Here is a 15,758-nt window from a genome sequence, read left to right on the forward strand (position 1 = left end):
TGCCCGAGCGGCCGCCAGTGTGCTCGGAAGTTGACATGGAAAAAATCTTAATTCAAAGCTAAATGGACGGACAGACATAAATTAACACACACACACACTGCCTTTTCTCTCTTTTGAATTATGTTTCCTTTGGCAATGCCTTCCACCAAAGATGTATTTTGGTTGCTATGAAAAGCAGTTTTATTTTGGTTTGCAGCTATATGGCCGATTTCCAAATTTACATGTCTATGCATATGGGCCTCTTCCATGTATTGATTCAGTGGTAGCAAATGCTTGCACAGAATTTGTCACAAGGTAATTTTGGCAGCCATTTATGCCACTGAAAGTTTCAAGGCAAGGCATCTGCTTTCTTTTCCCGCAAGTTGCTTTTTTTTTTTTTTTCATTGTAAATGTTTGAGCCTTCTGCAGCATCGTATACGACAATGAATTTTCTGCACGCCTTTCAGTTCGATCGATCATGCGGCTTCGTGCCGCTGCAATAATGGCATTGTCTCAAGATACCACAGCTGATGCGACCATGATTTTCAGACTTGCACGCCGATTTCTCTGCGCCAACAAATGTGTATTACGTGGGGTTGATGTAAACCATCGACCGGAGGATCACCAAGTCTTTGGGGGTACGTAGTTTATGAGAATGGTACTAAAGACAGAAAGAACACAGAACTCCAATTTACCAAAAGAGAATGACTTTGCATTGAAATTTTTGTTTCTGGTAATATATATATATAGCTTAAATCTGAATGTCTAGATATTATAAAATTTAGATTTGAATAAGTGTCAGGATTCTATATTGTAGGCAATTATGTTGATTGTAGAATCCTGATTGTAGATCAAATCTGTATTTTATAAAATCCAGAAGTCCAGACTCTATCTGTCTATTAATATATATATATAGAAATTTTTCAAATGAGTGAAAAACTTTTATGCCTAACAGTTTTCCCGCATTTTTATAAAGTGGGAAAACCCTTATGAGATAAACATTATATATATAGAAATAATTTTCTAATAAGAAAATTATCATTTTAAAAAAGTGAGGATACTAATAATAAACAAAAAAAACACATATTTCAATGTAGTAATAGACAAAAAAAATACGGTCTTTAATTTATTAAAATCTATTTTGCATTTTAGTAGCATTCTCACAATAAAGTGACGGCGTTCACTTTAAAAAAGTGCGAATGTCTTTATTAAGGAAATACCATACATCTTCCTCTCTCTTTATATATATATATATATATATATATATATATATATATATATATATATATATATATATGAAGTGTGTGATTTTCTTATTTTTTAAGTGATTTCTGCTTAAGTATGAAATTCATAATTGAAACATTACTCAAAAATCTATATCTATATATATATATATATATATATATATATATAGACAGATAGAGAGAGCGACAGTGTTCACTATATCAATTCTCTCTATATATCCAATATATGCTTGCTAGAAATTAAAGTGAATGATTTTACCCTTTTTGTTCGTTTTCCTAATTTGACTCCACAGGAGACAATAAGGAAATGACAAGAGACTTTTCCCTTCAAAATGAAGCTGCTGCTAACTCTACAAACCAAAATGTTGTTGTAATCGATGACGGTGACAATGAGTTCATTAATCCATTCCACGATATTTCTGCTGAAATAAATCGATTAGGCGATTCCGTCTCTCAATTTATGGAGGGTATCCATAAATCTGAAAATGTGTTAGCCGGGAATCCCATTGAGATGTTTTTACCGGGCCTTGTAATACATGTTGTTCCACAACAAAAAAGTTTGGACATGCCATTGTGGACAAGTTGGAGAAAACAACAGAGCGCACAAAGTTATAAAGCTTTTATAGCAAATAGAGAAAGCTTCACAGATATAGTTGTGTCACCGTCTATGTTCCTTGACCATCTACCTTGGAGGTATCATCATTCATAATCCCCACCATGTTCTTTTTTAATAAATTGTTCAATCTTCTTGCCTTAACTGATACTTGAGTGAACTGTATTTTCTCCCAATTATATTTTTCAGATGTTACCATGCTTTGCAGAAGGTATTGGAAGCCCAAAATGCCCATGATGCAGCGAAAGAATCTCAAATCGTGTGACTTGTTATTTTCTGTATTATGCGGTATGTTCTAAGTTTACTTTCTCTGTCATAGTTCCTTTACTATAAGCATTATTTTTTATCCAATAACATGCTTGGTTTTCATCGTTAATCAAGCAATAAGTCTTTATATGAAAAGCCATGTTAAAAGCTAATAACAACATCATAAGTCGGTACTTCAGAAGATGTATTGTCCTTTCAACAGTTGCATATATACTTTTGGGATTGTTAAGATACTTTGTTAGTCAAAAAATTAGATTAAGATTCAGTGTTGAGCGCTGAATCAATAGTTCAAACTTATTTATTTATTTATTTATTTTATCTAATAATTATTAATCTAATGTTTAGTAAAAACTCAACTTTAACACTGAATCCTTATGCTAAAACTAGCCGCACAAGCTACAAGACTCCATGTTGATAAAACATTTCCTAATCAATAGGTTTAACGAGTCTCCATCAAAATTAGAAAACAAACTATGTTGTTGGTGTATCTTCAAAGGACCTCTTTTATCCAAACAAATTCTTCCGTGTGAACCAACACAGGTCGGTAAATACAGTGCTTCAAGTTACAAATCAAGAGACAGATGCGTCCCACAAGAGTAGTTTGGCCAACAACTTATGAGACATCTGGGATTATGTTGTAATAAGGCCTAGTGACATGCGAACAATCAACGCAACACCAAATTTTGTTGATGTTTCTTGTCGTGTGATTTTACATTTATGCTTTGTGGCTTTTGTTAATTTTTCTCTTGATAATTAAATTGTTTAAACGTTGGTAAAACAATTCGGGCAGTTCACGCGCTCAAAAACACTGCCGTCCCACGTGGAAACCCTGAATGATCGATGCTGACTCCGGATGTGTATATCTATCAAAAGGAATTGAGTTTCCTTGGAATTTAACTATGTAATCGGATTGAAGCCTTATGTGCGTATCGATTTGACTAATTTTGTCGAATATTCAAACATGAATATAGAAAATATGACTATAAAACAGTGATATAATTCCATCAATATCTTCTCTAGTTCTCTATGTATAAAGAGAAATTTTGGTCCCCCTTAGAAGAAAGCAACTCTTTAACTCACACCGCAAATTATCATTTTGGCGACTTCAAAAAGTTTCACAATTTAATATAATAACATTAAAAAAAATTGTCACAAAAATATGTATTTCAGGGGAATTGAGCTTGTTTGGTTATACAAAAATATGGAGTAGTCAAACGGTTTTCACATTTTTTTTTCTTTTTTTTACCTGAATTAAAATTCTGTACCTAAAATTTTTTTTTCAAAATAATAACAATTCAAAAATTAACTTCCCTCCCCCGTATATTTACACTACAATAGTTAGGGTTTTGTCTATAAAACATAATCGCAAGTGGACGAAATTCTATTAGTTATCCATGAGACTTTTATGTAGTCGTATCAGCAATTCAACTTGCTAACAATACTGAGGACCACTTTAAAGGGGACCATGCCTTTGCATGTTCACACAAGATAGATTTGAAGACAGTGACCTTGATGCCCTCCTTTTTTTTCTTAGATTATGATTCAATGTTGATCTAATTTTTATATTGATTTTTTTTTTGCTTTTTACTTACTTTGTTCGATAACATGTATATATGAGATTAAACTTTATGATTAAATTTTATGTGTATGATTATAAATGCATATGTGGTATAAAGTTTTAAAAAAATCAACACAGTTCATATGAGCACTAGATCCAAATTTTTTTTTCACTCAAAACCCTAACTTTTTGGCCAATCAAAGCAACCTAAAAAAATGATCTCTAGATCTTGATTAAGGCCAAGCAAATGTTAACTTCTCAACTACCTAATAAAGAGCATTTTAATGGTTTGATTTCATGATCTAGGTAATAAACACCATGCCATTTTAACTTCCAGGGAGAAGCAGAAAACATCTTCTTTTATGAAATTTAATTTATAGTGCTTTAACTAACTGACTCAAAAAGACCAGATGCATTGGACAAGCATAGACACAAATTTTTCTGCTCTAAAACGTGAAGATTCTGCAGACTAAGGACCATATTCTGAAAGAATCAGATACAAAGTCAATTTTGAATTTATGTTTTGCCAAATTCTGGCCTCAGTTTGGATCTTCTGTCGAGAAATACATCTTCTAGCTGGAGTAGTAAAACTACATGCATTTCTTCATTCCTTTCCAGCTAAAAGCAGAAATCACAATACTTGTTCAACGAGGACTAAATACTAAGGACTTTCATGTAATGATTTCATCTCTCTCAATTGTTTAATGTATGTACCTCCGCATTCAAAGAATAGGAGGCGCAATTAACGAGGGCAGAAGATGGCAATAAGCTTATATTTATCTGGGTGATTATTGGCTACTAGATTAAAGAGTGAATGTTTCCTTAGTCTTTATATTTTGAACCAATTATCCAATGAGGCGTAAACACTCTTTTAGTGTTTATATTTTGAGATTAATGCCTATTTAGTCTCTATAATACAAAAAAGAGTATGGATTGATAAGAAATACCATTTTGGCACAATATAAGATTGGTGGACATCGAATTATTAGGTGTTTGTGTATAATTGTTGAGAACATGAAAACTCATCCCATCAGAGAATCTTAATTCTTTTTGTTTTCTTATTCTCGTTTTCCTTTTTTCGGGCTGCAACTTAGATAGCCTACAGGGAGGGCCATGAATAAATTAGAAGTGGTAGCAGACCGGGCGGCTGCTAGTGGTGGTCCTGCATATGTGATACATTTCAGTTAAAATGTATTGATTTTTATATTCTCAATTATTATATATATAGAACCCGAGTCTATTAATATTTGAAAACAATATATTCCTAAAATATTCACAAATAAAATTGTTGTCGTTTCAAAACATTTTATAAGTTCAAACCATATCATATCAAACATTCTCACTTCATTTGTTTTTGTCGCTTATATGATGTCCTAAGTTTTGACTTCAAGTACTATTTGTATTTCATATTTTTTATATTTTTAAAAGTAGAAGGTTAAGTAAAGTGTAAATCAATTTTTTTGACCTCATATCTTTTTAAAATTCGAATACAAGTGGTCAGCCAAATAACGCTGCTTAAAAATTATTTGACAGAACCCTGAGGGCATTTTGATTATTATATATATTGATGTATATAGATTGGTAAGTAATCAAATAAAGGACATAACATTAGGGGCGTGATTAATTAAGTTGCAACATCTCTAAAGGATAACACTGTTGGTAACAAAAATTTTATTGTGCGTACGAGTCATGCTTCCCCAAATGTGTGCTACGAAACATTTACAACATACGAAAACAACACTGTTACCCTACTCATAACGAAAAAATTACTGCCAAAATTGGAAAATGTACACCAGCTGTTACTTACCAGATCTTGCATTGTAATTGGATACTTGGATAGCAATGTTGTGGAAGTCAAAAAGTTGGCAACCATATGCTAAATAAAAGTATGAGGGCTTTTGATGATTGGTCTCTTAAAAGTAAAGAGAACAAATGTTCCATTTATGTTTATGAAAATGCTCATTGCTCAATGGAAGAAGCCCGAACGAAACATACAAACATGAAACACATAAGAGACGAAGACAGAATTTCCCCACGAGGATTCGTCAGATACCACAGCTGACGTATACACTGACGTCAATAAAACCCACGTCAAATGATCAATCAAGGACTTTTCTAAATTAAAGCGCGGGGTCAAATATGCACTGCTTTGCTTTATTTTGTGGTGACTGTAATTTTTGAAGAGATTAAGGACTCGGGAGGAAAATTGTCGACTTTGTAAGAAGTCCATATATAAATCGAAAATTCATTAATAGAGCAAAAGACGTCCGAAATTTGTTATATTTTTTTTCCATTCAGATGGTTTCATGTGTAGAGTATAATTGGAATTATACAGAGATTAGTATACATTGAAAATTTTGACCTCCAGGTGTGTGTCCCGTGTGAAAAAATTGATTAATACAAATTCAATGGCAGTGTTTTTGCACATTTTTAATATTTAATTAATTTACTTATAATTGTAAGAGACGAGTTAAAGTCAATACTTTTGTTTGTCATGTATATGAAATAATATGTAATCATCGTAATTAATGATTTTTATTTTTTCCATATACATAAGTAGTTAACAAAGTTTGGTTATCGAAAGTCCAAACATAATTTTGTTAAAACCCAATTAAAATAAAAATAAGATAGTTTTTAAATTAGATTTTTACAGAAACAATGGTTGAGGATAGACCATAGCTTTTACCTTTAAAAAAATTAATTTATTTCATTTTCAAAAAGAAATAATTAATGTGAAATGTCCATGTTTTTCATTAGGGTAAATATTCATTTACCTTGCTACAGATTCTTTGCGTTTTTTTATTGAAGTATATTTTTGTAATTCTGTCCCTTTAGAATTGAGTTCTATTTTGTATTCGGATACATATGGGGTGGCACACCCCTGTTGTGTGTCCATCTAGCTCTTCTTCTTTAGAGCCCTCTTTTTTTAAAAAAAAAAATTTGATTTCGAATTAATTGAGGAAAAGAAAATCAATTTTCGGAAAATATTTACTGTTTTAGAACTTATGGGTTAAAATGGTCAGGAAACATTTTTTATTGACATATAAAGTTGCTTATGCCTTTTCTGCCCACGATTGAAAGAACCTTCTTTTTATCTCAAGCTTGCTTCTTCTGATTTTCGTTTTATTTTTCATTATAAAAAGTACGCAGAAGGAAAAAGAATGAGGCAACCGTACATATCCTGCATGTGTTGCTTTTTCGAAGCTCATCAGAAGTAACAGTGAGTGGTTTGGCTACCTTTTGTACCAGTAGTTGTAGCATTGCTTTTTGATCCAATTCTATATTTTAATACAAGCAATTTATCATGTGGTAATCAGAATAAAGCACCATAACAATTTATTTGTCCCTAATATACTTAATAACCCATTCTATATTACTGTAAATATTTATGGTACGTTATTATCTTCTAGATGATAATGACTATATTTAGTGTGAATACTCAGTTAAATATTAAAGTTAAAGATAATTTGTTAGTTAATTTTTATGATCAATAAGAAGACCAATATTTTTTTACCACCTGATCAACATCAAGTTAAAAAATAATTTTACACTTGATAGGAGGTGTGAATATCAACTAGACTACATATGTCGGGAGTGTAAGTCATATTTTAAGTATAAGATTTGATTGATAACTCTTAACTCTTGAGCTAATATAGATTATCTAATAATATTTTAAAAATTTTATCTACTATAAGAAACTTTAGTATTAAAACAGCAATCTCAGTCATTGTCCCCTAATATAGCTTGAACCAACAACAGGCGCAAGCCGTATTCACCACTATCTCGAACGGGAATCCAAAATACTTTTAATTTATGTGTACAAAAAACTGCTTAGTGTGAACAAGAAATTGATTATACCGAAAAAGCCCATCTTCACAAAGTCGCTCTCAAAAGGTCATCACTTGTTCAGCAGCGCGTGAGAGGTTAAAAAGTTTGAAGTCAACTGTCAACCTCAAGCAACAGAGAAAGCTGAGTGTAATGACCATTTTATTTATTGCTCTTTTCATTTCTGCCGCAACAAATTTGAGTAATAAAACAAGCGAATGCGGCCAATTCGTTGTGACCTTCAAACCCCAACCGACCACCTTTCAATATTTTTTTTATTAATTTAATTTAATTTCTCAGTCAAACCCAAGTACTCGCCAAACATGCATATTCTCATTTTCTCGTGTAAATACAAAAAATGAAAACTTCTTCAAATATTTATAAATCCTGATCCGATTTCATTAACCATACCGACCACTTTATTATTGATTTTTCTCATGGGTCAAAATTACTCGCCAATCATGCTGGAAATCTCCATTATATATACCCTTACTTCGACAACGTTTTCACTACTCCGATGAAATCTCTCAATACCACTCTTAAGTCTTGACTAATTCCCCTAACTCTCTCTTGCCTTAAATCTTCTTTTTCTCTGGTTCTTTCAGAATCATCATCACCATCATCGATTAATGGCTTCTAAAATTCTATTGCCGAGCTTAAACACAGAACAAATAGCATTCCCAGTTGAAATAAGAGGGTCACAATCCAAATCGTGTCACTCTTTTGGGCTAATGAAAAGTATGCCTGGAAAGATTAACCACAACGACACGTTGTCTCAATCCAGGAAAACTCATATTGTTTCCGGTGTGAAACAGGCAAGTTATGATAAGGCCGCTTCGTCGGTTGCTGCCAAAACTTGCTCCATGTTAGCTCACTTCTGGAGAGAGATACAAGGTTTTAACGACTGGGAAAACCTCGTTGAGCCTCTGCATCCCCTTCTCCGCCAAGAGATCATTCGATATGGGGAACTCGTCACCGCCTGTTACAAGGCCTTCGATCTCGACCCCGTCTCGAAACGCTTCTTGAATTGCAAGTACGGCAAGAACAGCATGATGAGAGAAGTTGGCTTGCAAGATTCAGGCTATCAAGTTACCAAGTACATTTACGCCACTCCAGATATCAACATCAACATCCCTATTCAAAATGTTGCCTCTTCTTCCTCTTCTTGCAGCAGATGGATTGGATACGTCGCCGTTTCATCTGACGAGTCTGTTAAGAGACTCGGTAGAAGGGATGTAGTCGTTTCGTTTCGAGGAACGGTGACTAATCCTGAATGGATAGCCAATTTTATGAGCTCGCTGACACCGGCCAGGCTCGATCCTAATAATCCAAGACCGGATGTGAAGGTCGAGTCTGGTTTCTTGAGCTTGTACACGTCAGATGAAAGCGACAAGTTCGGCTTAGGGAGCTGCCGGGAACAGCTCTTGTCTGAAGTGTCAAGGCTGTTGAACAAGTACAAAGGTGAGGAGCTGAGCATCACTTTGGCTGGTCACAGTATGGGGAGTTCATTGGCTCTTCTTTTAGCATATGATATTGCTGAGCTGGGGTTGAATAAAACCCAAAGCCAAATTCCGGTGACCGTTTTTTCATACGGAGGGCCGAGAGTAGGAAACTCTGGTTTCAAAGCTCGATGTGATGAACTAGGAGTTAAGGTGTTGAGAATTGTGAACATTAACGACCCCATAACGAAGTTACCAGGGGTTTTGTTGAATGAAAATTTTAGGGTTTTGGAATTGGGAGGAAGATTTGAGTTTCCATGGAGCTGCTCTTGTTATGCACATGTTGGTGTTGAGCTAGTACTCGATTTCTTCAATGTCCAGAACCCTTCTTGTGTTCACGACCTGGAAAGTTACATTAACTTACTTAAATCTCCAAAGATTAATCAACAGGATCATGGTGATGGTGCGGATGATGATGATAATTTTTTTAATAAAGCTAGAGAATTCATGTTGAGTAGGGCACAAAATTTTAAAATGATGCCCTGGAAAAATGCTGCGGGCAACATGGCTAGTTTAGTTCAGTCACTAAGGACATAAATTAATTTTAGGATATACGTATGCACATGATCATCAGCTCTTTCTGGCCTTGTAAATTTTTTGTAGGTAGAAACGAGCTGAGAGCTGCAAGCTACTATGAATTGTACGTACATTAGAGAAGGTTTTTGTAACTTGTGAAGTGAATTTTTCCTCCTTATACTTCTCACAATCCTTTGTTTCATATATTACGAGTAAATTGTTAAATAGCATAATTGTGTACGAAAATCATAGAACTGTTTCTGATAATATAAACAATATTTTATTTCTTATCTTGAGTAACAAAATCAGTGAATTGTTTAAGTAAATATATCAACATCCCGTACATGGAAATGCAGTGAATATTTAAATGTATTTAAGCTTATAATTTTGTCAATCTTTCTCCTTATTGGTAATCTCTTTCTTTCACATATTTTTGATTCTCTCCCAGCACTCCTTTGATTAATACTATGAATTTCATAATTTAATTGAATAAATCCAATCTTTCCAAAGTTGCGTACAATCACATTCATACTTGATCATATTGGAATATATGTGCCGTTAGTTCAATAGGTGACTCAAAATTGGACAAGGATGAAGTCATTTGGCTGTAAGACTGAATCATTCTTACATCATATTGATTTGAGGTAGTTTTAATAAAGAGTTTACTGACATAACAATGTTACAGTTATAAACTCTTATACAAATTATTTTTCTATAAACTGATGTGACATTATATAATTGGTTGAATGAAATATAAAATAATAGAAAAAAAATCATATGGGCCAAGTGATGGCTTCATTCTACCAATCATGTAATACCACACCAGTTTGTATAAAATAACAACTCTGCTTGTAATTTTACCTTTTTGCGGTTTCTAATTAGTTCAATTAGTAAAATCTCTTGCGTATAAATAAGAGGTTAGGGTTCAAAACTCATTCACTAGGTTTGATAGAATTCTCTAAATCCCAATCAAGATTTGGGATCTTGGACTATTCATGACGGGATTTGGTACGAAGTTTTATCCAAATTTTAGTATACAATTTCGGATTCAGAACCCAATTTTGTCCTAATTCATTGTTTCATATAGGATTCGAGATATTCAATCCTAATTAAGAGTTCAAATGTCCCAAAATATGGGTTTCCAGAAGTATATGACAAGTTTATTTTATGAAGCACATAAATCTGACATCTTGGTCATATGTGTATGACAAGTCTGTTTGATAAATAAAAGATATATGACATGTCAACCATAAGTGAATGATGTATCGTTTATGATAGAGTCTGTAACATATGACAACAAACTCACATCTTCTAAGAAATTTAGGGATCATGATCAGATTTCAGAATTTAAATTGAAACGGGATTCGAAGATATTCTTTGTCTCGTTTGATAATCGGTATCAAAGGGATAGGACAGGATTGGCAAATCCTGCCCATCTCATCCCGTTGCCAACCCTACGACTCACACGAATGGCAAGATTATATTGCCATTGGTTTCCAAAAAATCCCTACTTGCAGAACAAGGAATTTGAAAATCAGTTAACGTATATTTCTGCAGTCAACGGGTTTGGTTGAACATTAAGTCTGTATGAAGCCTCCATCAAGAATACAATCAAGATTAATTTGGAGAAAAATGAATATAAAATGATGACAATTTGCAATTAGGAAATGGACGTTGAAATCAAATTTTCAAGCAATTTTGAGAGTTTTCTTGCTGATAACCCTGATTGAATGAGATTCATGTGGAAACTAAACCACCTTTTCTCAATCGGTTGGTTATTAATTTTGGTTTTTTTTTTTTTTTGCTATCATGTGGATGTGACAGGTAATTAAAAGAAAAAAAATTGCAATAAATGTTGCATTGGCCTTTAACAAGCACTCGAAAATAATAATAAGAATGATAAAAGAACCTTTAAATAGTTCATCTAAATTCGAATATCCAATCTAAAGGAGCTGAAAAAACTATTTGCTTTCTCTCATCTTGTTTTCCAACAGGCAACAAAATAATTAAATTGCGGCAGGCGGAAGCGGGAAGAAAATATGAGAAAATTTACCAAGATCAAGGCGTGAAATTAATTAACTAATCAGTTGATTATTTACAAAATTTTCATTATTCAACTCCTTATTCAAAAGGAAACAAACAGGCAATCTATGATTTGATACCTAGTGTCCCCCATAATTAGTCAATTAACCAGCTCATGCATCTGTGTAGAAATTAAACTTAACTGTAAACCATCAAATTTCCTTTCAATTTTATAGCTGTTTTAATAGAAATAATTCAAAATTCATTTCAATTTTATTTTCTAGTTTAATAGAAATAATTAAGAATTTGTAATGATAGTTGCTGGTCTTTAGTTCGCACGCTTTATTGTTTACAATTTCATATCCTTCGATCGCTCTTGATAGTTTGAAGAGGACTTCATTGATGTTCAATTCTACACATTGCATTGGACTCCAATTAGGAACAATAGACCTCCCAAAAAAGAAATTAAGATATTTTAATTATCATACTAAAGAAGAGAATGGTAATACTACACTTGTATAATTGAGATACATAATTTAAATCTCAAGTCAAGTTGATTTTATCATCTATCATTTAAAAAAAGAAAAAAGAAAAGCTAATTAACCTAGTAGAATTATTCAAAATTTGTCTTTGCAAGCTGAATTTCGAAATGACAACCGAACAATGGATTGTTCATGTTGTCAAAGAGTCGATTTGAACATTGGATATTTTTTTTGTATTGGTAAAAAAGTTGAATGATGAAAATTGATGGCAAGTCACAAGTGCAAACTATATACCCTAACCACATAAATGTAGCATTACTCAAGGAAGAATGTAACATGTGAAGGCCCCTCTGAGAAAATGTTTTTACTATTTGTGGCCTTGATTAATTTTGAATGCCTTTGCCCCTCGTATCAAAATAATAATATTATATGTGACATTTAATAAATGTACTAGCTTGTAAAATTCGTAGAGATTTCGCACAATCAGTTTGTAAAAAATTATCGTGAAACCAAATAATAAGGCACTATTTTGGACGTGCAATAAAAAAATATATATATATATTGAAGATGTTGTAAACATTAGCTTGCAAAAAAAAAATTATTCTATTACAGGGTAACTTAGTCAATCAATTTGTGTTTTTCTACACCAAGAACGAAATTAATAAGGTATTAAAATTTTATCATGAAACAAAAAATAACTAAACACAAATTTTAAAAGAAATGAAAGTGTCATTATCCCTTGTACTAATTTTCTACACCGTTTATACATGCAAATCACGCCCAAATGTTTGTCCTTTGTAAGCAGCTGCAAAATCTTTTAGTGTCATCTAATGTTTGGATCAAAGTTTCAAACTTGTTGAAACTTTGTATTGCTTTAGCTGGATTTCTTAGTCAAACGCGGATAATCATAATTAAGGTTTATTGAGGTCCAGAGGGACTATAACATCTTCAATTATTAATATTTTCAATGCTTTGTATAATTCTTAATGTCGTTGTAAAATTAGAATCTCATAAATCAACTTTTTTATGTAGCAATTTGAATTCCAAAAGTTACGATAAAAAAAAAAATACTAACTACTCAATAAGGAGTAAATTTAAAAAAAAACGATATTTAAAAAAATTAATTATAGTTTGTCTATCTTTATTATAATAGTACAATGTGATTAGATGTCGTTAATTAACTACAAATTTATAATTTAAAACATGTGGACGTTCGCAGGAATTATGATCTATAATTGAAAATATATTCTCATGCATGTGCAGGCATGAGGATGAGGCATACTTATGTCAAAACAATTTACTTCACAAGCGGCTGCTTTATTTTTCTACTTTGCGGGCCTATTTTCCAACAAGTTAACCAAAAAAAAAACCGTGTTATTGAGACAAAATAAGCAGAGTTTTTTGTCTACAAATAAAGAATCGTTGTATGGTTTTTGAGTGTTGAAATTGAACTTCAATTTTGTACGTAGGTCAAATTACGCCTACACAGTTTTGACTTTGGCTTTCCCATATTTTTCATGAATATTTAGCTAATTAATTGAGCTTATGGGTGCTAGCCGAACTGATGATGATGCAGACGATAGTGCTGGGCTGCTACCAATTAATTATAATTTTTGTTAAAGAAAATAAAAAGAATTACTTTAATTCATCTTTGAGTTTCAGAGAATCTAGTAGACAGAATTAATATTACATATCAAAAAACCAGTAAAGTTAAATGGCCAAAGGTTGTGGCGGCCATGAGCTAGAAACTTGAATCAGTATCTCTTCTAAGTAATTAAGTAGCTAGTTAATTATTGCTCAAAAGGCCAAAAAAAAAAAAAAATTGTTAACTACCTGATTATTTTATTAATTTGACAAAGATTTTATAATGTATATAATATTGAGGAAAATAAAAGCCTTTTAAAAGAGCCTCTATATAGCCGCCTCCCCTATCTCTTTTTTCTTTCCTACTTTCTACCTAAAGTACTTGTTTTTCATCTGCTCCGTCCAAAAGGACGAAAATAATAACAACAATAATAATAATCTATTCAATAATTCACCGGTGAAGTTAACAACATTTTTTAAGGCAGGCTGAATTTTTTTAATTTAATTTTTTTTATTGTACAAAATAACTTTATTAATAAGAAATTAAATATACATCAAATACAGAGAGATATAACGAATTTTGTCCCTCAAAATATTTATTCTAAAAATATCATTTGAGATTATTTAGATAACACATTTATTCCTGAAATGGTGAACTCGGATGAGAATTTGATGATAGTTGACAAGACAACATAACTAATTAATACAAAAAATTATTACCAAAGTTTTAATAAGAGTAATTTTGTAATTAAATTAAAAATAAAACTTCTAAGAAAGTAGTTCGACTTAGCTCTCTCTGAGCTTCCCCTCTAGGTAGATTGACTCATAGATTTTTTTCTATAAAGATATTCTTCTCATATTTTGATACAGAAATTATAAACGGGTGTAGAGTTCTATTTATTTATGTGTTAAAATTATATTACAATTCTACTAATATTATAATTAAATATTTGTTTAATCTGAGCCTGATAATGGATCGAATCTACTCCACACTGTAATACAAATTATAAGAAAATGACCTATCATATGCAATTAAGGAGAACTTAGAATTTCTTCCCATCAAATCTAGGGACGGTAACTAAACCCCTACTTTAGGTACGGATTCCTCTATTTAGTGGACCATACATGGATATGGTGTAAAATTGTAATTCCAATATTTTTAGATCAAACTTAATTTCAAAAGTACAACATATAAATATTTAATAAACACCTTTAGTTTATATAAACCTGACATAATTGTGACCCTGGGTGTAGCATAGAAATCGAATTCATTTTGTTAATAATATTGGACAAGGGTTGGTGTTTAGTGGATAAAATTTTTTATTAGCATCTAAACATTTGAAAGATGACATGATTCTACTGTTAATAATATTGTACTGTTAAGTTAGCTGAATGAAATTACTGATTTTTTTTAAAATAAGGTTAGAACAATTATCTGTGCACCATCTCAATTTTGTCAAAACTTCATGAAGCCACCAAAGAATTACAAAAATGTCTTTGCAGCACCTAACTTTTGATTTTTCTATCCTAACTTCTGATTTTCCTATCAACTAACCATTTTGACATTAATAATGTTAGAATTTGTTAAACGAATGGTGGTAAAAGACTAATTTGATTTACCTAAAAATTTTTGAATACCTAAATGATGATTTCGTGACCAACTGAACTACACTGAAAAGTAAAAAAAAAAAAATAGTAATAAAGTTAACCAACTACTTTGACATTAACAAAGTTGTAATCCATTCAATCAATGCTAAAAGACTAACCTAATTTAGCTCTCGAACTATTTAAGTATGTAAATGATGATTTTACGGCTAATGGAACTACACTCAAAAGAAAAAATAAAAATAAAATTTGGCCGGCCAAAAAAATGACATGTTTCTTTCCCCAATTTTCAATCTCCGTACGATGTCAAAAGAAGAAAATTTAAAGACTCTTTTAGAATTATTGAAAACATGCATCACTTTTTTCTTTCTCTTTTTTTTTTCTTTTTCTTTTTCTTTTTCTCACTGCTTAATGCCTCGAATAACAACAGTACGGGTTCAAATTATTGAAATAAATCTATCAACAAAAAAAAGTTGGAATTATTGTTGTGTTGGGATTGTACCAAAATAGTTGGAATTAATTGGAACTTCAATTTGTCTCATGAGCTTTCATATACGCTGACTC

The 15,758-nt window shown here is 31.9% G+C and overlaps 2 protein-coding genes across 2 annotated transcripts in view; both read left to right on the top strand.

The window, feature by feature from the left end:
- The window catches only part of LOC18049879 (sn1-specific diacylglycerol lipase beta), a 9,984-nt gene extending 7,883 nt beyond the window's left edge, over positions 1-2,101 (top strand). The window contains exons 10-13 of the mRNA XM_024187517.1: positions 197-294; positions 409-617; positions 1,517-1,916; positions 2,026-2,101. Of these exons, the coding sequence (XP_024043285.1) occupies positions 197-294; positions 409-617; positions 1,517-1,916; positions 2,026-2,101 (783 nt within the window). The remainder of the gene's footprint in view (positions 1-196; positions 295-408; positions 618-1,516; positions 1,917-2,025) is intronic.
- Positions 2,102-8,087: 5,986 nt separating this feature from the next.
- Positions 8,088-9,556, top strand: LOC18049881 (phospholipase A1-Ialpha2, chloroplastic). Its single transcript, XM_006443070.2, has one exon. The coding sequence runs from the start codon at positions 8,116-8,118 to the stop codon at positions 9,520-9,522; it is 1,407 nt and encodes a 468-aa protein (XP_006443133.2). The 5' UTR covers positions 8,088-8,115; the 3' UTR covers positions 9,523-9,556.
- The last annotated feature ends 6,202 nt before the right edge of the window (positions 9,557-15,758 follow it).

This window comes from Citrus clementina, unplaced genomic scaffold, assembly GCF_000493195.1.
Source record: "Citrus clementina cultivar Clemenules unplaced genomic scaffold, Citrus_clementina_v1.0 scaffold_3, whole genome shotgun sequence".
In the NCBI taxonomy this organism is placed as follows: domain Eukaryota; kingdom Viridiplantae; phylum Streptophyta; class Magnoliopsida; order Sapindales; family Rutaceae; genus Citrus; species Citrus x clementina.

Coding starts and splice junctions, on each gene's coding strand:
- LOC18049881 (XM_006443070.2), top strand. CDS start 8,116: ATGGCTTCTAAAATTCTATTGCCGAGCTTAAACACAGAACAAATAGCA.